Raw genomic sequence first — 21638 nt, forward strand, 5'->3', positions numbered from 1 at the left:
TATGTCCATTCCTGCACAGTAAACTGTATCTGGTAATCAAAGTTCTCTCCAGTCAAACTAATAGTTTTTGAAATTTATGATAGAAGCTGCTAAAGAAGCAAACTTATTTATCAAAAATTCTCACCTCAGTGTTAAGTAAAGGTTGTCCTGCAAGTAGCTGTTTACTTGTAAAACTGCTGCCATAATTATTCCTACAAATCATTAGGAAAAAGCAGTTGCACAAACCAAAATAAAACAAACTCCCATAATTCTATTGACAATTTATATTCTCATGAGGTCCTGTAAACAGTTATTTCATAACATTTACATGCAATATGTGGTTCCATATTTATATGTAAGAAAGATACCAATCAAATTCTGTTAAAGTTCAGGCCACTGCACTAGAGCCTCCGAGTTACATTTCAATATACACTGAAGATGAAACACTTTCTACTTACATCTACATTCCATCCATGCAAAGAACAGCATCAATCGGCAACTACTCAGTGTGCAAAATTTGACATTTCATACTGGGACCTCTGTGAGAACACTGCTTGCACAATTAAGTTCTGCTTTTTTCAATACTTAAAGGAGGCTTTTAAGAAAGACAGGAACAAATTTTTAGCAGGGCCTGTTGCAATAGGAGAAGGGATGATAGTTTTAAAATGAAATTAGGTAGATTCAAACTAGATATAAGGAAGATGTTTACAGTGAGGGTGGTAAAAGAAGAGGCTGCTCAGAGAGGCAGAAGATCCCCCATCTCTGGGAACATTCAAGGTCAGGGTGCGTGGGGCTCAGAAGACATCCCTGGTCAATGAAGGAGAAGCTGGACTAGATGACCTTTAAAAGTTCCTCCCAACCCAAATTATTCTATTATTCCCTTTTATATTTAATGAATTTTTATTGAGTTTTTTTTAACAGATGAGATTGACTTTCCTATGCAAAGGTGTGCCATTGGTAATATGTGTTTAAAGAAATGTGGTATGTTAACTTCAAAGTCTTTTAGCTTTACAGTACGAAACCTGGTTATTACAGAAGACTAAAATCATGAGTGTTTCACATTAATTCATAAATTAAGTATTTTTAACTGTCCGTCTTCAGCTATTTGCTCCTCTATACAGAAAAACAATCCTAAGTATATGATAGTTATCTATGTTGCCAAACCAGGAAGCAATCTTCACTGAGTTTAATTTAAGGCCAGTCGCATTGGATTCTCTATATTGGCTTTCAAGGTCTCCAGAAACTTTGAAGCCAGTTCATCATCCACCACTCGACCATCACTTGAAAGAGTCACTGTCATGAGTTGATGCTGTTCAAGTTTCTCATTCCCTTCTTCATCTTCCACAATTCTGAGCTCTGGTCTTGCCCGGCCCACAGCGAGGATGCAGGCCTGAGGAGGGTTTATGACAGCTGTGAAATCACTGATGCCAAACATGCCCAGATTGGAGATACTGAACAAAACAGAAAAGAGTTTCAGTAATATCAGAAATTACATATTCCATCCAAGAAATAATCTATATACAAGAACTAGTATGATTTAAATTCCCTCCAAGGCAAAACCCATTAACTTAAAAATAGATCTGAACTGTTTTCAGTTGAGTACATTCAGACTCTCAAGGGTTTGGAATTTTTGTAATTAAAAATTATGCACCTTTTAAAAAATCCCATCTCTTTACAGCAATATATTCTTGCACTGCACACAATGAAGCCAGAAATTAAGCCATTTAAATATATTTTGCCTGTCCCTGTTCCAAGCCAAATGTCTTTTAGACTGAACCTCACAACTGCAACTTACAATGGCTGCTGGTATCCACTAAGCAATAAAATTTGGGCATCTAGGTATCACTCAGGCACATGAAAACAATTCTGTGTCACCACCTGTGAAGTGGTATATTAGGAAAGGCTTGGATTCTTCTGCGACAAGTTGTCTATGGAGAAAGCTGGCCCATCATCTCCTCCTTTCTTGGTTATAGTTACAGCAAAGAGTGGAAAAAGGATTAAACAGTACAGTTCAACCATCAAATGGCACCACTGCCATGTTTACTGTACACCAGGTCCTTAAGTGTTACATCCACCTGCTTTTTGAACACTTCCAGGGATGGTGAATCAATCACTTCCCTGGACAACCTGTTGCAATGATTGACAATCCATTTAATGAATATTTTCTTCCTGATATCCAATCCCCTGGTGCAACTTGAGGCCATTTCCTCTCCTCCTGTTACTACCTGGGAGAAGAGGCCAACCCACACCTCACCACAACTACACTCCTTTTAAGCAGAAAGAGTGAAGAGCAATATGGTCCCCCCTGCCTTGACAACCCCAGTTCCCTCAGCTGTTCCTCACAAGACTTGTGCTCCAGACCCTTCACCAGCTCCCCTGCCTTTCTCTGGACATACTCCAGGTCCTCAATGTCTTTCTTGTGGGGATGGAACCAAAACTGAACACAGGACTCAAGGTGTGGCCTCACCAGTGCCAAGTACAGATGAAATGAACCTGTAGCAGGGTAATTGTTTCTCCCTGATACAAGACACAGTCTAGGTTTGGCCCTAAGAATCATCACAAGGAGTTTCACTCTAAACAGAGCAAGATTTTAAAAGCAATGCATTAAAAGACAGTGGAATAGCTGAGGATAAAACAGTTCTGAACCCATTCTGCATTTATTAAATGGTGCTAGAGTTTTACCTAAAAGATCCTCCCTGGTACTCTTCTGGTAACAGCTTTCCATCTCTGGCCTTCTTTGCTAGAGCCTAAAGAAAAAGAAAGAAAACAGGCAGAGAAAAGAAAGAAATCAGTGTGTTGTAATAGACTAATTATTTTTATTTCAGTAAAACATTTTAAGTACCATACAGACATTAAGTAAGCAAAAGTCACATGCTTTTGGATTTAGGGAAGCACCTCAGCAACACTGCTGTATCTGCAATGATTTGGCAAAGAGACTAGGACACGAAACTTCACTTTCTCACCAATACTGGCTGTTCAATAAACGCCGTTCTCTCACCTTACAAATATTGTTCCAGTTTTTACAATGGAACCACCATTCTCCCTGGTGATTGTAGATTATCTAGCAAAACACTGATGAGATAAATTCACAGTATTCTTAACATATTTGTTTAAAGAAACCAACATGTACTATTTCAGGACTTTCTACCAGATTGAATTAATATATTTCTCCCAGGTAAACTACCTTCTGAAGGTTGCCTTTAAGGTCACTCCTTCTGTGATCTCCATTTCATTTGTGAGATTCTTCTTTAAAATTTAACCGAAGAAATGTTCAAATACAGCCCAAGAAGTTCATACTACATTCCAAGATAAGATCACAGAGCTGTACAAAATTTTAAAATTCTTAATAAGCTTGTCAAAACTACAAGGATACACTAAGCTTTAGTTTAGGCTTTTTCTCCTTTCTGAATAATTAGTGAAGACAATGGCCATGGGAAAAGCATTCACACAACAGGATCAATATAAGCATGATGTGTTTGTGTAATTGCATTATTTGAATTATGAAAATCCAGTGCCAGGATGCATATGACCTGGAAAGAAATCCAAATTACCATGCAGCAGAAGGGGATATACAAGCAATTACACACAGAAAGCCCCTGCCAAACTACAGGGAAACTGACAGAGAAGTATCTGCAGTTCCAATGTGTGCACATGAGGTACATGTTTATTTCAGTAATTCAGTGAAGAAGTTGAAAAGCAAAATGATGTTGGTGTGGACACCTATGTCACACACATTCCACTTGAAAGGCAAGGGGAATGCTCACTATCATGGCCCCATGGAATGTAACACAAGCTGCATTTCCATCACTGCAGGGCATTGATTTGTGGTAAGAGGTTTGCAATACCACACATACTACTATGACAGGTATTGGGAATGATAATGAAAGCACAACAATGAACAATGCTTCTCTTCTTGTCATTCTATCACCAACCCCAAAACCATCTCAGCTGACCTTCCTCCTCAACTGGCTACTAGTGTAAGGAATTGTTTTCACTACACACTGGGCATAAAGTAAGCAATATGGACTGGAAAAAAAATCTTAAAAACACCCATTTATTAATGTTTTGTGGCATGACCCATCTTTTTCTGCTACAACGTTTTGGCTGTTCCCCTCCGTCAACATGGACTATTATGATTTCTGTAGTTTTACATAAAAGGCACAGTGGTGTCGAGTTTGGGGACATTCTTATGCCCCAGGACCTCCTTCCATTGCATTCCTCAGATGCTGTAGGCCTTTGATTAGCACTCGTTAAGTGATAAAAAGAAGCCTGTCTTGGGACATTTCATCATTCATTCTACTTTTGCCTGCCAAAACCCACTCCTTTATCTGGCAACAACCACCACATATCACACTGACTGGCACCTGGTCTATGCAAAATACTGCTCATTAGTCTGAGGAGTTTAATGTTACATCCTTAATTGAACTGCACGTTGAAAAAAATGTAGACAGAAATGTGTTCCATAATATAACTGCAAAGACAGTAAAAAAAGCAGACACAAGAAATTTTCTGGGAAAGTGAAAAAACACAAAAAAACCAAAATCTCAAACCTCAAGATTGGAAATACTAATGAAATTAGCATTAAGCAGCACTCTCTTGAGGATTGAAGAATTACAATTATATTAAATTGCAAAAGTCTGTAAAGGTTTATTTTTCAAGAAGTCTAGCCACCATTGAACTAAATAACATGATATTATTGTTGATCAAAAATGAAGAGAGTTGCAAAATTAATGATTTTGAAGTGTAAGTAATGCTGAAAATGCTTTAGTTCCACTGCCTTTGTTATTACTGATGTGTATCTGGGTCATGCTACATTTTCTGCTACAGAAAACCATACAGCTGCTCTATTCTTCAGCCTGCTGCACATTTCAGACCCACCTTTGCAGAGGCAGCAATTTCCTGTATTCCCTTGGCAGCAACATCTTTTATGATGGGCGTAATGAGCCCTCGGTCCGTTGCCACGGCAATGGAGATGTCAATGGACTGCAGCCGCCTGCAGACTTCCCCATCCCACGTCACATTCACATCTGGCATTTGCTAACACACAGACAATAAAAAAAAGACAGCTGTTAAAAGAATAACTGTACAATCATTTATTAAGAAAAAGGAAATTCCTTTAAGACATATAGCTACCTACAGGCATCCACCAAGTGAATTAGTTTGCACTGATTTAATTCGTATTTACTTTATCAAAAAGCATGAAATGTATGCACCAGAAACTAAAAATGGCAGGACAGACAGAAGTTTGTTTAGTGTTGCTAGGAAAAAAAAACTCAAATTACTAAAAATTTCACTGATAACATGTTATAATGGGTCAGCATGTAAACTCTCAAAGCAGTGCAACTTCTCCCACAAAATAAATCATAAGATGTTGGATTTTAAAGCATGGATATGGACATCCTACTGTACCTGCATGTTATTTTTCACTGGTGTCTCAAGAAAGAGTCTCAACAAATAAAATATGCTGCAGGTACACTCACTGTTATTCAGATGTTCTCCTAAAATGCATCAGATTATTTTTTTTTGTTGGTGGACTAAGTTAAAATTGAGATGTTAACTGATAATTTCATTTTGTTTTTTCAGTTTAATGAAATGAAGAAAGTATTGCAGAAAAATTATGGGAGAGACACAATATCAAAAGTAACTGTACTGTCTATCTAAAGTAACTGCACTCCCAGGAAGAAGTGGTACAACAGTATTCCGAGTTCCTATTCTTCAACACCAGAATGTACAGTGAAAAAAAAGTAAAAGGAAAGAGAGAAAAGAAGAAAAAAGTATGTAGTATTCTTTGCAAGCTAAATAAAATTCTAGAAGTCCCACAGTTTACACAGTTGTAAGATGCCCTCAAGTGGGTGCTGTGCAACTCAAACTCTTTATATAAAGGTATTCAAAAGAGATGGCAGAGACAGAATTTGTCACTTCAACAATTAAAGATTTATTTTTAAAGTTCAGCTGCTATAGGTTGTTACAAAGCCCAATCACTTGAGGATATCAGCCTGGAAGTTTTACTTCTTTCCTCCACCCTTCTCCCTTCTTGTTCCACAAAGAAGAATGGTTATACTGGGCTGTCACCTGGTGAGCCCACTGGCACATTCGCAAAATCTTGGCTGTCAAATGTCAGCTGAAACACAGAACCCATAACTGGACTTGTGATATTCTAAGTGAAAGACAAATTTAGCATGTTCAAGAACCAATACAAGCAGTATCTTGAGGTATGTCATAAACTGTCAAACCAGCTGCAGTCAGCTCATTAAAGCTAGAAGAACATATTTTTCATTGTTCAGAAATAAAATATTAACAAAATATTCTCTGAAGAGTACCCAGAAAAGAGTCAATGAAACTGCCTTGAATTTAAACTTGAAGATGTATTTGCACTACCCAATTTCAGGGGGGAGGTACAGGCAGAAGTAGGTTTTCTTTTTTTTCTTTTTTTAAAGCAGTTGCCCACATCTTTTCCTGAAATGCTGAACAGAAAGGAGATGAGATGTGAACTTGATCATGAATTTGATATACTGAGTTAATTATGTTGGGTTTTTTTTAGTGTATTATTTTAATAGTCAAGCAAATGCTAGCATAGATTTCTAACAAAGCAATAGAATAGAATAATTTTATTGATTACTTCCATATCAACACAACATTATCATCACCTCAAAAACTAACAGCCCCCTCAGAAGACAAAACACAAAACCTCTTGCTCTCTCTGTCTCCTGTTCCTTTTACTTGCTCTCTGGTGCAGAGATAAATTATCCAACACTCACAGCAGTTCATGGTAAACTTGGGGTGTCACTATTTCCTCACAAAAGGTTTCATTAGGCCACTAAAAAAGCTTCTTGTTATGTATATATGTAACAAAAGCACAGCACACATATTTAGCTCTCCCTTTTGGTTTTGGTATTAACTTGTAGAGTTTTTTTTCTGGTCTAAATAAAGCCTCAAATTTCTCTCAGGGCACTTGCTTATGAAACTGCCTAGAATCCTGTCTATTTTCTGTCCAAATTATACATTAAGCTATACCTAAGATATGCCTCTTAAAATTGTACACTAATATTTAGTACATGTTCAGCTAGAAATTTGTTAAGGCTCTTCCAATCCAGTGTTCTCTCAATTCCATAGGAATACTCCCCCAACTTAAACAAATTCCTCTCTCAACTTCTAAATAGTTCAAATTATCCTCACAAATGAGAAAACCAGCCTTCACATCCTTTCCAACGTTTTTATATTATTTTGAGGTAATCCAGGCAATGAGAATTCCTAGCAATTAGAAGAGTGGTTGCCAGAAGAATTTTTATTTCAAAGCAGGCATCACTTAATGTACCATAAGAATACACCTGAAGTAATAACAAAGTTTGTGTAAGACTTAGGTAAATGTTTGCTTATAACTAAAAGAAATAAGATGTAACTAAGCTTAACTGAATGATCTTACAAATGCCTTTAGTCTGCTGACAAAGCAACTACAGTGATTTGCAGATGTTAACAGCAGTAAGTTGATCTTCACTAGAAATTCTCATTTTTATAGTTCACAGCATAGACAGTGAAGAGAATTTTACCTGGAAACCTAAAAAAACCTGATAATAAGTAATACAAAATTACCAGCTTTACTGTGAACCCACTCACATCTCCACATAGACTCACAAAATTCTTTTCTTGTCTCCTTGGCAGTTTACTACTAAAAATATTCTTAAAGTCAATTATTTGCTTACCTTCAGAGTAACTGCTGTTGCCTTGATGATAAAATCATTTACAGATACTTTAATGTCATCTGCAAAGGGAAACAGGAAAAAAATCTAAAAAGGGTAACAATCATTATTTATAAGATTTGCTTTATCAGCATTTGTGTGATGACAAGACTAGTGATTCAGCAGATTTATTTCTTTGAAGCATTAACAGAAAGTCACTTATCTTCAAACTCCAATAATAAAAGCAAGAAAACTCTTCCCTCCCTTGGGACAAAAGACATATCCATCAAGAAAAATCTCCTGCAAAGGCACTCAGGAGAGTTTCAGGAGACTGAAACTTGTAACTAAAATCAGGAGTGGCATCAGAAGCACAGATAATAGATACAAAGCAGGTTAGGCCATAAAATTACCCTAAAATGGATTTATACAATATTAAACTTATCATTATCACAACTGAAAAAAACCCTAAATTACCCTTCCACTACTGTCAGCAAAATTGATCAAGCAGCAAAATTGCCTAATTTTCAAATCTGGTTTATAGCATGTAACATACATAAGTTTAGAAATATTTTTGCAAGGGAAAATAATTTATAGATCATTACATCACGTGAAACATCCTTAGGTCATCACAAATTTAGAGGAGTGAACCATGTATCCACTTACCACATAACTGGCCTGCAATATTTGCCATGATTAGTAATCTATGTATAAGAAGAGAGACCGCATTCCAACAGAACATAATGGAACTTTCAATTTCTATGCTGCACTGACAGAATTTCACATCAGACAAACCTGTACCTTGATCATCAAATACGCACTGGTTTCTGTTTGCATACTATATTCCTAACCCTTGGCAAAAATGTCACTGTCCAGCAGTAGAGCAGAAATACAGTTAAATGATCCACATGTGGTAATATTTTACCCTGCATCACTGATGTTTATTAAAAACCCCACAATTTCCATCAGAGGAAACAAAAATCGACCAGGACAAGCTCTGCTATTCAATTTCATGCAAAGACATATGGCTTTTCCACCTCTGCAGTTAAAGGAAATATTCATTAAGAATTAACAACAGCAGGAGAGGTGTGAAAAATTTCAAGTTAGTGTTCCTAAGATCCTTTTTTGGTTCATTCCTTATGAATTGCTGCTATTTAAAGAAAATATCAGCTTCAGAAAATGTCTTTGATTCTCATTTGTGAATAAGATACCATTAGGAAAAATAACAGGTAGAAAAATGACCTGGGTACTGTTGCATTAAAAATTAGTCACACAAAAAAACAGTGGAAGGACAAGCAGCTCTTGTATCATCATCTAGGAAATCTCAATATACCTGTCAAATTTAATTTTAGACCAAACAGATAAATAAGCATGGGCTAGTCACTAGTACAGAACAGTTGGCCTCAGTTTCTCAATCAGTACAGCAATAAAAATGCAAATTAAAATTATTCTGCCATGTTATTCTGAATGCAGAGCTCACATGACTTAGGAAAGCTACCATTTGAACCTACAAGCTTTCAAACCATGACAGTAATCGTGAAGCTTTAGATCAAAACTTTAAGTGTCTTAGACCTACAAGTCACAGACAGTACCAGTCTAGGAGGTTCAAGTCTCCATCAAACAGAGCATCACTACTTGCTTATGCAGCCTGGTTATTGTGAGAAATAAGACTTCAGAGTGATATGTGAGCTGGCAAAGTAACACCTGTCTTCCTATATTCTGACAAGTTGTCCAATTCAGTAATTGCCAGGAACTACAGCTTGAGTCCAACATACTGAAAAAAACCCTATTAGAATGCATAGTGGTCTACCTATACAAAATCTACACCTCCTGGGGAAGTTTATATAAACAGAAAAAATTAAACAATTAGTATAACCATATTAGTATTACCACATGTTAAAGTAAATCAGACTACCAACCTTTGGCCAATTCTTTTCTCAATTTCAAAACAGCATCAATGGCACAGTCAGCAGCAGCATATGCATGAGGTATAGTGGTTTTAGACTCTGTTAATCTCTTAGCAATAACTCTTCGGATGTTGCTAGCTGGGATTTCTGTGAATGTGCCCTGAAAGAAATCACATGCTGTTTATTAAATATCAGGACAGCAAACACAGTTCCCCTTTGCTGAAAGTACTCCAGCATTTATGCATTACCATCAGTGACTCCTGACCATGTCAGCTATCCCCTGGGTATCCAAAAGTGATACATTCCAACTACTGACAAAGACCTTTGAGTGTTATAGTCTATTCCTATCAACTGGGATCAACACAACAGGTTTTACAGATTAATTCCATTTTACAGTATAGAATTAACCTAGTTTAAAACAGAATAATCCAAGTATTGAGGCATTTATTTTCAGCCAGAATATATAAGCACTATTTCATCTTCCAGGCTTGGCATATTGCTCAGATTATGCTTTGCTCCATTTAAATTACAGAAAGAACACTTCCTCAGTAAACTGCTTTTTCAATTCCCTGTGTAGCTCCTTAAGACAGGCTTTACTGCATCTTTTCTGTTATTTTTCTCTCTCCTTCCAGATAAATCCAATAATGTTTGAATGGCCAATTTCTTCCTAGAAACGGCAACTTGCAAGTAATCTCTCTAAAATACTAGTGACTACAGAAAGCAAGAAGATTCTGCAAGACATTATTTTATATACTTAATCTTTAGCACCTATCCTTTGAACATATAAGGATTCATAGAATCCTTAGTACATATTCAGTGTATATTCAATAGCACTCAACACACAATAAATGGCAATATGTATGTTCTGGTGCAACCATAGACATATTTTATTCTGTGATGGATCCAAGTCTGAGATTTTAAGCTGATTGGCTCTTTGTACAGTGCGAAAAAAAACAAAAACCAAAAACAAAAAAAAAACAAAAAACCAAATTAAAAAACCAAATAAAAAAAAACAGCAGCATCTCCTGAATATTATGAATTATAGCTACCTTGTAAACTTCAGACTAAAAAAATACAGCAAATTTAGTTCTAGAGCCAGAAAGTGTTTTCCACAAAAGCTTTTCAATTTCTACTAGTGTGTATTTCAGCAAGGGCATTTATTCTGTAAAAAAATATTTTATAGTATTTCTAACATTTCAATTTAATTTAGGTTCTAGAGTTAGCGCATTTACTCTCCAAGGCAGCCACCACAAAGCCTTTTCCTTCCTCAGGTCTTCACAACTCATTAATGGACATTTACATCTTCCAGGAAAGCATACAAATCAAGTACAGTAAAAATAAATCATTCTAGTTTCTCCAAGGCCTGCAATATAAATTTTTCCATCACTTCAATTTGCAAGCTACACAGAATAGTATGCAGACCATCATTTCAAGGATTTCACAGTTTTAATTACATTGCCTTAGAATCACTGAAACATAGAAAAAACTGCACATCACTGAGTTTGACATTAGGGTGGCCTTAGTTTCCTTCTTCTCTCTAGATCTAGAAATCTGAGAGCTACTGAAGCAGCTTTTGCACTATTCAGCTGTAGCAATGCTGAAATCTTAGCAGAAGAGTTACCAGTGCAGCAGGTTTTCCTGGTGTGGAAACTGGTGGAATTGCTGGCCTTGGATAGGAAGTCACGGCTGTTGCTTGTGAAGGAGAAGGCACTGCAGCAGGAGCTGGGGAAACCACAGGTTTCAATTCACTGGGTTTACCTTTCTGCATCTCTTGCAGAAGTTTGAGAGCATCCCTGGTGATTAAACACAGTGAAATACTGACTGCAAAGAAGCTATTTAACAATTACCTAAGTATTACTATTCCATCACTTATTCTATTTCATTAGCCACTTCTGTACAATTTCTGTTGTCAAACCAAACATTAAGAAGGTGATTATTATTAAATTATATTAATCTTGTGTTGCCTTTGTGGTATCTTTTTAGTAACTTCTCATTAACTTCCATGAATAAAAGGGCCTGAATATGCAGTAACAGAAAACACTTGTGTTAGAGAAGCATAACAATCATCACTAACTGTAAGCATGTAAAGTGATTTTTGATTGCACCAGCAATTCTTCTAAATGAAAAAGTACATTTATTCAAGCTATAAAGTCTAAAGTAAAAGCTGTTTCATCTGTTATATTTGTAATACTCTGAATTGAATGTAATTACTTAGTGCTAAGTGAAAATTGATAAACACATTTATCACTCATTTCTCTGCACCTTTCTGACATAAATCTGCAGAGCCAGGCACAGATGTTATACAGGCCCACACTTCCTAACACCACATTGGAGAAACAAAGCCAAAGTGTTCTCCAAGGATTTTTTACTGATACAGCTACCACCACAAAATTTTCCTGTTGTGGGCACAGTATGACAGAGAGGAGAGGCTCCATCTCTAAGCCATGACACTGTGTCTGCTCCAGGTGCACTGCATTCATAAAGCAACGAGGTAAAGACCAGCACCTAGGAGGCTGAACAGAAATAACTGCGTTTCCACCATCACTGCCAACTGCAAGGCAAGTCATTTGTAGATCTCCTCTCTTTATTCTCCAGATCTGCTAACAAAAGCCTGTATAATATACCCCAGATAAATTCCTATCACTTCAGCAAGAACACAAAAGTTCAATTTCACAAATTGGCAGAGGAAACTAAAAAAAATTAAAAATCAGACTCCTTAAATACTTCCAAGGTTTGAAACACAAAACATAAATGCTAAACAAAGCTATCTAATTTCAATAGATTACTGCTTAAGAGACTATTTTGAGTGACAGCCAAGAGTTTATTAAATCTTTATAGAAAGAACAAAATCTCAGAACATTATGCATTCTTAGTTCTTCCTAAAATGGAGAACTCCAGAAACAAGAATTAAAAATTGAAAACCTCTACATAATGCCTCTTCCCATTGCTGATTTGCTTCAATTTATTCTTACCTTCAATACATACTTCAACAAACAATATTGAGAACAAAAAACAAATGAGCTCAAAAGAAAAGTTTTTGTCAATTAAAAACTGTTACTTGTTTTCCCAAATTAACATGCTGGCCAAGATTTGTTTTAAAATTAAATGTTGATTATTTGACACAACTACTGCATCAGAGGAAAAAAAATAGATTTCATAGAATGAAAATCATTCCCTACCATTACAATTTGAAACATAAAAAGTAACTGCATGACATAATACAAGCTTTTTGGTTAACATTTAGAAGGTACCAAAAATCTGTTAAGGGCTCTCACTTGACAAGTCATAGGAGAGACCGTCTGGTTTTGGTTGTTTTTAGTGCATTAATTGGAAAATGTATTGCCAAAATTGAGCTTATTTTTAGATTTAAAGATTCACTCAAGACGTTCTGAAACTGATTTGTACAAAAGACACATATATAAAAATCTAAGTTCACATACGGTATACACACATATGAATAGAGATTCCCCCCCATCAATTCTAAATTATTTAACTGGTTAAGAAAAACAGGTGCATCAGTGTTATGACTGTCATGGTTGCAACACTGCAAACCTGAATATAATCAGAGTTAGAAGTGGCAACAAAACAAATAAAATTAAACAGGTTTAAGTAAAAGTCAGGTAAATAGGTATTTTATTAAAACTGGAAAAAGAAGGATTGGTCACATCTTTCCAACAACTCTATTAGCTTCTATCAATATGAGTCAGTAACAGAGAAGAGAGATAACAAACATGAAAGAGCAACGTCTTTGCAGAAAAGATATGAAAGTTTAGTAAACATTTATTGAACAAAAATATGCCTTACCAAACTGCTATTATTAGAAATATGCAGATTCTGGCAACTCTGTTACACTTCAGTTTACCACTACTGCAGAAATGTTTGGTCTTTTCACTTCATGTTAGCCAAGACTCAAAGAATGGTGAGAGAAAACTGAGTATATTGCGTTCAAAATATACTTTTCTTGATACAAATTATGTTAAACAGACACCTAAGAATCTCTGAGGATCCAGCAGTGCAACAAGAGATGCATAGATTGACAGAAGCTTCCTGTGGTGGCAGTTACTGTTACTACATTGTACCCAAACCCTTTATTATGTTTCATAGTCTCTTTTCACAAGTTTACACCTGTTTACTCAATTCATAGATTTCCTGCAAGAAGGCAAATGGGTAGCAGAGATTCAGAGCACATCAGAAACTTAGAGGTATCAGATTTACTGCCCTATCATTATAGAAAGAGCTCATTCCTCCCAAACAGCAGCTAACACATTGCACACAGCAGAGATATCAGGATCAGTATGTACTCCATACATGCACATGAATTTAATCTCCAGAAAAACAGCACTCCATGGGTGTGCTCTGCGTTCTTTGCAAGCTGAAAATGCCTGAACAGCTCAGAGATCCCAAGACACACTGACTTAACAACAGCTGGGAGCAACAGGGCCTCAGAAAAACATGGTTCTCAATAACCAGCTTTTTCATGGCTGCACTTATAAATCCCTAGACCACTATGAAATAGAATGGGAAAGGGCAGAGGTAGCTGAAACAATCAATTTTAATATAGACCTCCCAAACATGTCTGAGCTGATGAGTAAAAACATGGCGCAATCTCTGACAGAATTTGTGAGTTACTTTGTACTGGCACACCAATTTTCTAGGATGTTTCTAGGACATTTTTGAAGAAAACGATATTAAGTGATATGAGAAGATATTACTTCAAAATAACAAATAAAAAACCCCTGACACTCCACAAAAAAAAAATCACACACAAAACCAACAACAAAACAGGCAGGAAAAAAACCAATAGTAATTCAACCTTGAACAGACACATAAGAGAAATAAAAATAAATGAAAGTATACAGATAAATAAAGCATTGGCCTGCTAAGCAAGAGGGTCACAACAGAGAACACCAGTAGAGTGGAAGTTCCAACTGCTGTTGCAATTTTTACAGTGAATTGAATTTAAAGGTAGAAAGTTGGGAGAAAGTATCTTGCTTGGTTATGTAACTTGCTATCTTTCTTTCTTGTAGTCTGGTGAGTGCAGCAAAAGAAGTATTTCCCTGAATATCTGCAGCAGCTCTCTATAAGAATCTGCACATTTAATTTCAAACTGAATATAATAGTCTGTAGGCATCTGAAAAGTTAACCCCATTTCAAAATAATCGTTAAAAAACCCCAGACATTCTTCATCTTAAACTGACATTTCATAGCCAAATCTTTTGTAAGAAAAAAACAGTTTTAAAAAGAAATTATTTTGCTAGGTAATTCTCATAACTACAGAAAAATCTTTGCTAGATCTCCATGACAACTAGGAAGTGTTTATTCGTTAGCTAAAATCCTAGAGGGTTTCCACCTGCCATAGCCTCATTACACATTACACTTACATAACTAAGAAAGAACTCTCTCTGACGATTTGCTGTTACACAGCATATTCTATCCAATTCCTTATTACATCTCAACTCAGCCAAAGGTCATAAGGAAAAAGAAACTGTCATTTTACGGCTCCAGTTCCAAGTTACACTGACCTGGTCCAGGCTGTCTCTAAATGGAACTAAAATAACAGTAGCCAGCAAAGTCTGTGTAAGTGAATGATGGTACTTGTCAAAATAAATAATTTTACTGAGAACAAAAATATTTATTTCTGCCACTGTCCTTACTTCCAATAACATACATACTCGTGTGAAGAGAACACATCATTTCAAGGCTAAATGCACTGGATCCACCACATTTTTTTACATTCAACTTTCTCATTCAAAGGCTTGAGGGCTGATCATTACATTGAAATGCTCAAAAAGGTACAAAAAACTACTAGACCATAAGAAAACCACAGCTTGGTAAACAAACATTCTTTAAATCATAGAGAGGAGAAAGCAAAATGGGAGAAAAACAGAATTCTGGAATTTCTTATCATTACACTTCATTGCTCCCCCCAGCCTAATACAAATAGGAAAAAATGAAATCCTGACAGATTTCAGAACAGAACTGCAGCAAAAAAAGAAAAATATCTGAATTCCCTGAAGAAAAGGAGTTGAAGAAAACAGGCCACTGGTATTTTATTTTGGCCTTGTATGCATCTTGGGAAGTAAAATTCTTGAGATCCACAGTGGTTGCTAATAGCGACCATTAGGCTGAGCTGCAGGAAATGTGACAGCACTACTACAAAGCTAAGATGGGACTTAAAAAATACAAATATATGTTTTGGGGTTTTTTTAATTAAGGGCTTCTTCAAATACTTCCTAACCCATTCTCCCTATCTTTTCAACAGATTTTTCAAATTTAACTAAACCCATCCATATCAAAAAATGGAAAAAAGACATGGCTTTTTAAATAAGCAAACTTCAATCTAATGGAGATTACTCTAATATCAAAATTTGTAGGTTTACCAAATTATCTACATACTCTTTAGTGAAGATTCCTCGAGGCCCAGTAGGTGTAACATTGCTTGTATCTAGTCCATGTGTCTCCAGAATGTTGCGAGCTGCAGGACTTAAGCGAACCCTGAAGAAATGAGGGGGGCAAATTTAAATTATTTAAATAGTAAGATTAACTTATCTCAGTAATGTACGTCATGAGAAAATACATTTCTCTCTGGTCAACTATAAAGTACAGCACACTGGTGCAGAGTACCCAGTGCATCTTAATATGATTAGCTTTCTGGAATGAGGAGAAAAGCCAGCATCTAGAGAAAATGGTTTAGAATTCTTAGATACAAAGCAACAACACTCATAAAATAATAAAATACTTGGTTTCAAGTCTTTCCACAAAAATATCTTATTCATTATTTCCCAAAGGAGACTACATTTGCACCTCATTGAATTTTAAGAATGGTCCATTAAGCCCTTGCCAAAAAACACCCCATGTCATAAATGATCATTTGGTTCCAAATATGCTGATACATCTCTAACAGTTGCATGTTCTTTGGTACTAAAATGAAAGACATAATCCTTTCAAAGATCCTTTCCTGGATCATCCTCCTACTACAGGTAATGCCTGGGCAATGACCTCAGCTGTCGTTCACTTGCATGAGGAAAATCTAAATGCTGGCAGCATTTAGAACACAGCAAACCAGATAGAAAAGGCAATGAGGTTTGGGGGGAGAACAATAAGCACAAATAAGGAGTGATACCTCCAAACAGGATACATCCTGGGACACAAAGTGATTATGGATTATTGCTACCTAACATTCTGCAGCTGACCCCTCCTCCAAGATGTTTGCAATGCTTAGAATACCAAGAGACCCACACCAAACTAATAAATAGCACATGAACCGACTTGTTTAAGTTTTTCACACTCCACTGTTATGAAAATATTAGAATAAATCTGGGCAATTTCTTTTTTTTTTTTTTTCTCTCCTCAAATAAATAGAAAACAAGTCATAGGTACACCTAGCTTCTGATGCATAAGCACTATTGTCCATCCTGTATTAGCACAACTTCTTTCCAACTGTAAGCTGAGAATCCTTAATAATTTGATTTCAGGAAAGAATATAAGTACATTTAATTCTAATAACATTATGTTGTTTAAATTGACTTACTGGGCTTATGAGCAAAGAAATAGTCTAGGCCTGCAAGGTTTATCACCTCACTCATACCGAAATACTCTCAAAATGACAGTCTACTATAGGTAAAAAGGAATAAAAAATATTTCTTGGTTCAGTTCTACTGATTTAATGAAGAGTTCCATTTCATAACAAACATAGAAACTTACTGCAATTTCCCAGGTTGATGTTGCAGTTTAGGAGGGGCTGAAGCTGAAGGAGCTGCAGGAGCCGAGGCAGGTGCAGGTGCTGGTGGAGCCACAGAAGATGGAGCACCAGCATCAGCTGGTATTTCAACTTGCTTCCAGTCCTGGCCTTCCTCTACCAGCAGACCAATTATTGAGCCCAAGCGAACATTTTTGCTTCCTTCTTCCACCTATATTAAGAACATTAAGTTACAAATTACACTGTCTGCTCTAATATGACTAAAACCAGTAGATGTTGAAGTTTCAGGCATATTAATGACATTTCATCAGTAAGAGATATCCCATTTTATTGCTACTATTAATAAGATATTTCAAGACTGAAATTAATTACAATTGCTATTATAAGGAGAGGAACATTAAATTATGCCCCAAATCCCATACACCTAAAGTTAGCACTCAGAAATCAAAGTAACTTTTTATACACACAGCCTTTGCAGCTCAGAACTAGAATAGAAAAAGAAAAATTATTACAATTCTGCTTAACTTTTCATCTCCTGGATTTTTGAGTCACTGCTACATTTTCATTACTCACAATAAAAAAAACCTCTGTATAAACCTAAATGGACCCTAGAATCTCAGATGAAACAAATAGAAGGACTTTAGGGTGCTGGACACAAGACAACAGTGTGGATTTGCAGCCCAGAAAGGCAAATGCAGGAGTGTGGCCAGCAGGGTGAGGCAGATCATTCTGCCCCTCTACTCCACTTTTGTGAGACCCTAACTGGAGTGCGTTTTCCAGGTCTGGGATCCTCAACAAGACATGGACCTGTTCAGAGTAGGTCCAGAGGAGGGCCACAGAGATGACCAGAGGGTTGAAGCTCCTCTCCGACAAAGACAGGCTGAGACAGCTGGGGTTGCTGAGCCTGGAGAAGAGAAGGCCTTACAGACATTACAGCAACATTCCAGTGCTTAAGAGAGTCTTAGAAAAGGGAGGGAAAGGGCCTTTTTACACTGGCAGGACAAGGGGCAATGGTTTTACAATCAAAGAGGGCAGGTTTAGAGTAGAAAGAAATGCTTTACTCAAAGGTGGTAAAGCACTGGAATAGGTTGCCTATAAGGGTTGTGGATGCCCTATTCCTGGAAGTGTCCAGGATCAGGTTGGATGGGGCCCTGTGCAACCTGATCTAGTGATTGGCATCCCTCGTACGTGATGATCTTTAAGGGCCCTTACAAAACAAAACACTCAATGATTCTATGCAGCCAAAAAGAGTAAAAAATATCCTAGCTTTGGTAACAAACCAACAAAGCACAGGGAGAAAAAAATTGAGATAAAGTGAACAGAGAAGTATAATTCCCTTGGGCTTTTGCTACTGCAGCATAGTGCTTTAGCCACTAACAAATATATACTGAAGTAAACGTTTATTTCCTCCACTGAGATGAAAAAGGGACAGAACTTATGCTGGCTCATTCTGCAGTGGAATTTTTTTAACAATGTAGTTTCCATACCAATTCTCATTTAGGCCATGAATGAGAAGGTGGTAATGGATACTAATGTTAGGGAAACATTCCTGTCTGCCTGTCAGGAGCCACTCTGGCTGTCAAAGTCCCACCATGTGAATGGGAACCAAAGGCCCTTTAAAGTAGGAGGCTCCAGTAACCACATGGATGCCTCACCTGGCTCCCTGTTCACCCTGCCCCACATTCAGATAGGTCTTCATTACCAGACTGACCCTGGGTTTCCCATAGCAGAATCTCAGACATCTGAATCCCTAAAAAAAATTTAATTGTGGCCCAGTAACACAAAAGCAACTCAAGCTGGTGCCTGTGGGGAAGGACCACAAACAAAGGAATTCCCATGCTCTCATACCCTCAGTCTGTGCTGCCAATAGTCTGGGGTCTTCTTACTGAGTCCTTGGCTCCTGCTGTGTCCCAGTGTCTGGTCACCTGGCCACTGCCACAGGATGCTGTGCGCTCTGCTGTGCAAAGGGTCAGCACCAGGTCACAGCCCCTTTTCTGGTGCTCCCACCACATCCCTCACCCAGGGCAAAACTTGCAGCTCCCACTGCAGCTACACATCCAGTACCTGCTCTAAGTCTATTCCTCAACAACTAATTACAGATCTTAAACAATCATTCATCATCTGTTTTGTTCCAAATTGAACCATAAAGTATTTTAGGGAAAAAAAAAAAAAAATCAGTGTTAATTTAAGAAGCAACTCAACTGAAAGAATAATCATCATTCTGAAATTACCCGTCTAATATTTTATTCAGCTATTTAATCTTTTACTGCATTTTACACTGAATCAGATGTGATCATTAAAAGAACTATTCAGATAGAAGAAATATATATGCATGAGCTTCTTACTGTTAGCCTGCTCTTCCTAAGCCATACATGGATTATACAGTCAAGAAAAACCAAGAAGGGTTACAGAAGTTGAATTAATTTAACCTAATGAACCTCCTATCTTTAAATGCAAAACCCAAAGCATTAAGCAGACTGTGTGCTCATTTGACTCAAGTTTTCCATACTGAACTCTGTCAAGATGGTGCAGAATTGTAGCTGGCATCAAAAGGCACAAATTTTTGTCACATTTCTTTTAGGAAGTGACTGAAATTCAGGCAGATGCTAGCTCAGAGGCACAAAACATTTTTAAATTCCCATCAACTAATTACATCACATGTGAAACTTCTGAGTGGCCCTTGGAAGGACAATCTTTTCAATAAGTAATCATCACCCCATCCACAAACCTGACACAGCTCATTTTATACGCCTTACATAAACATCTACTGAACACCTAATACAGAGCAGAAATATCCACCAGACAGTGCAGAAAGACAACCAAGGATCACACCTGAGCTAGGGAAAAAAAATCTGAAAATTTCTGATCTTATTGCTTTCTTATTATTTTTGTTTCTGAAACATCAGGGTTTTTCTGCACTTCTTAGGAGACTGGAACAAAAGCCCATCTATTCTGTACTCTAACTCTTAGGCCTACCATTTCTAGATTCCAAGGATTAAAAGAATCCATTAAAAATTGAGTTTTCATAATGATCTGTTCATGTTACTCCAACAAAGCTGCCTTTCTTCCCTTATTCTGAAAGACGTTATAGTTATTTTCTACCTCCTGGCATCTCCTCCTCAGGTTCAGCCCTTGGCATTGGATTGTTACTGGATGATATGGATATAACTAAGGCTGAATGTCACTGCTCCATGACACTGATATCATGTAACTGCTGGAAAGTCTGGCTCTGATTTATCAAAAAATATGCCACAAGAGCAATACACAGAGAAATTTTGAAATTTGCAATGCATTTGAAATACAAGATATGAAATTTAAAAACCCACAGCTTCTGAAATACTAATGTTACTTGTAGCCATCATGAATTACTATTAAAGAAACTAAGCAAATTTCTATTTAATCTCTCTAGGATCAATTCTTTAATACTTTTGACAGAGAGAATCCCTGTATCTCTCCTTCATATTATCTAACAAAGCAGTGTCTGCAAATGCAGAATAGGTTGCACAAGATTTTGTCAAGGTTATCAGAAGCAAACTGATTTTCAGAAACATTCAAAACTGAAGAAGAGAGATTTAAAATTAGTGAAAGCATTGCCCAGCAATTATGTAAATAACTACATGGAGACTAAACACTGATTTAAAAATACGCCTGATGTGAGACTTCATCCTGGCATGGCAGAATAGATCCTCTGAAGCCTATTAAATGTGTTGTTTTATAGTCAAACACCAATTTAGCAACAGAATTAAAAGAAGGAAAAATATTTTAAACTCTTGTCTATATACACTAGTACTTAAATGCAAGTTATCCTGTAGAAATTGAAGACTAATGACAGTATTTGTGAGCCCTGACAGAGTTTATTTACAGTTGAGTTCCATCTCACAACCCCTCTCCTCCCTATGCCAGCCCCTCACCTACCTTGAGACTTTCACTTTTGCAAATGATGTTGCCTTTGCTTATACAAAAAAGGAAAATACCAAACAGAACATCATTTCTCAAATGCTGCCACACAGGAAACGACTCTCCCTTTTCTGTTTTTGCAAAGAATAACTGTGCAAATACATGCTGATGTAAGAAAATACAGCTGTAGCAGAGATAGGAAGCCTAATATACCAATGCAAAACACTTTTGTAATAGCAGCACAAACACATGTCTCACTGTGCATAGGGGTAGAACTTTCTCACGGCTCCAGGAACCAGTTTGTACCCATGCCCATTCTGCTGTTTCCTAAGTAGCTAGATTGCAATTAATACCAGTATGCCTCATTTGTATGATTATGTGATCCACACCTCATGGGTAATGTTCCCTACATGAGACCTCCCTAACCAAATAATGTAATATTTACTGAAAGTACACATTTCTCAAATTTTTATTCATTTTTCC

The 21638-nt window shown here is 36.8% G+C and overlaps 1 protein-coding gene across 1 annotated transcript in view; it reads right to left on the reverse strand.

Moving 5' to 3' along the window:
* Positions 1–248: 248 nt before the first annotated feature.
* Positions 249–21638, reverse strand: part of PDHX (pyruvate dehydrogenase complex component X) — a 32957-nt gene continuing 11567 nt past the window's right edge. Inside the window, exons 4-11 of the mRNA XM_021555099.2 lie at positions 17264–17469; positions 15956–16054; positions 11181–11352; positions 9572–9719; positions 7680–7738; positions 4858–5016; positions 2662–2726; positions 249–1430 (exon numbers count right to left, since the gene is read on the reverse strand). Coding sequence (XP_021410774.2) covers positions 1166–1430; positions 2662–2726; positions 4858–5016; positions 7680–7738; positions 9572–9719; positions 11181–11352; positions 15956–16054; positions 17264–17469 — 1173 coding nt within the window. The 3' untranslated portion in view covers positions 249–1165. The remainder of the gene's footprint in view (positions 1431–2661; positions 2727–4857; positions 5017–7679; positions 7739–9571; positions 9720–11180; positions 11353–15955; positions 16055–17263; positions 17470–21638) is intronic.

Source organism: Lonchura striata, chromosome 6 (genome assembly GCF_046129695.1).
Source record: "Lonchura striata isolate bLonStr1 chromosome 6, bLonStr1.mat, whole genome shotgun sequence".
NCBI classification, from domain to species: domain Eukaryota; kingdom Metazoa; phylum Chordata; class Aves; order Passeriformes; family Estrildidae; genus Lonchura; species Lonchura striata.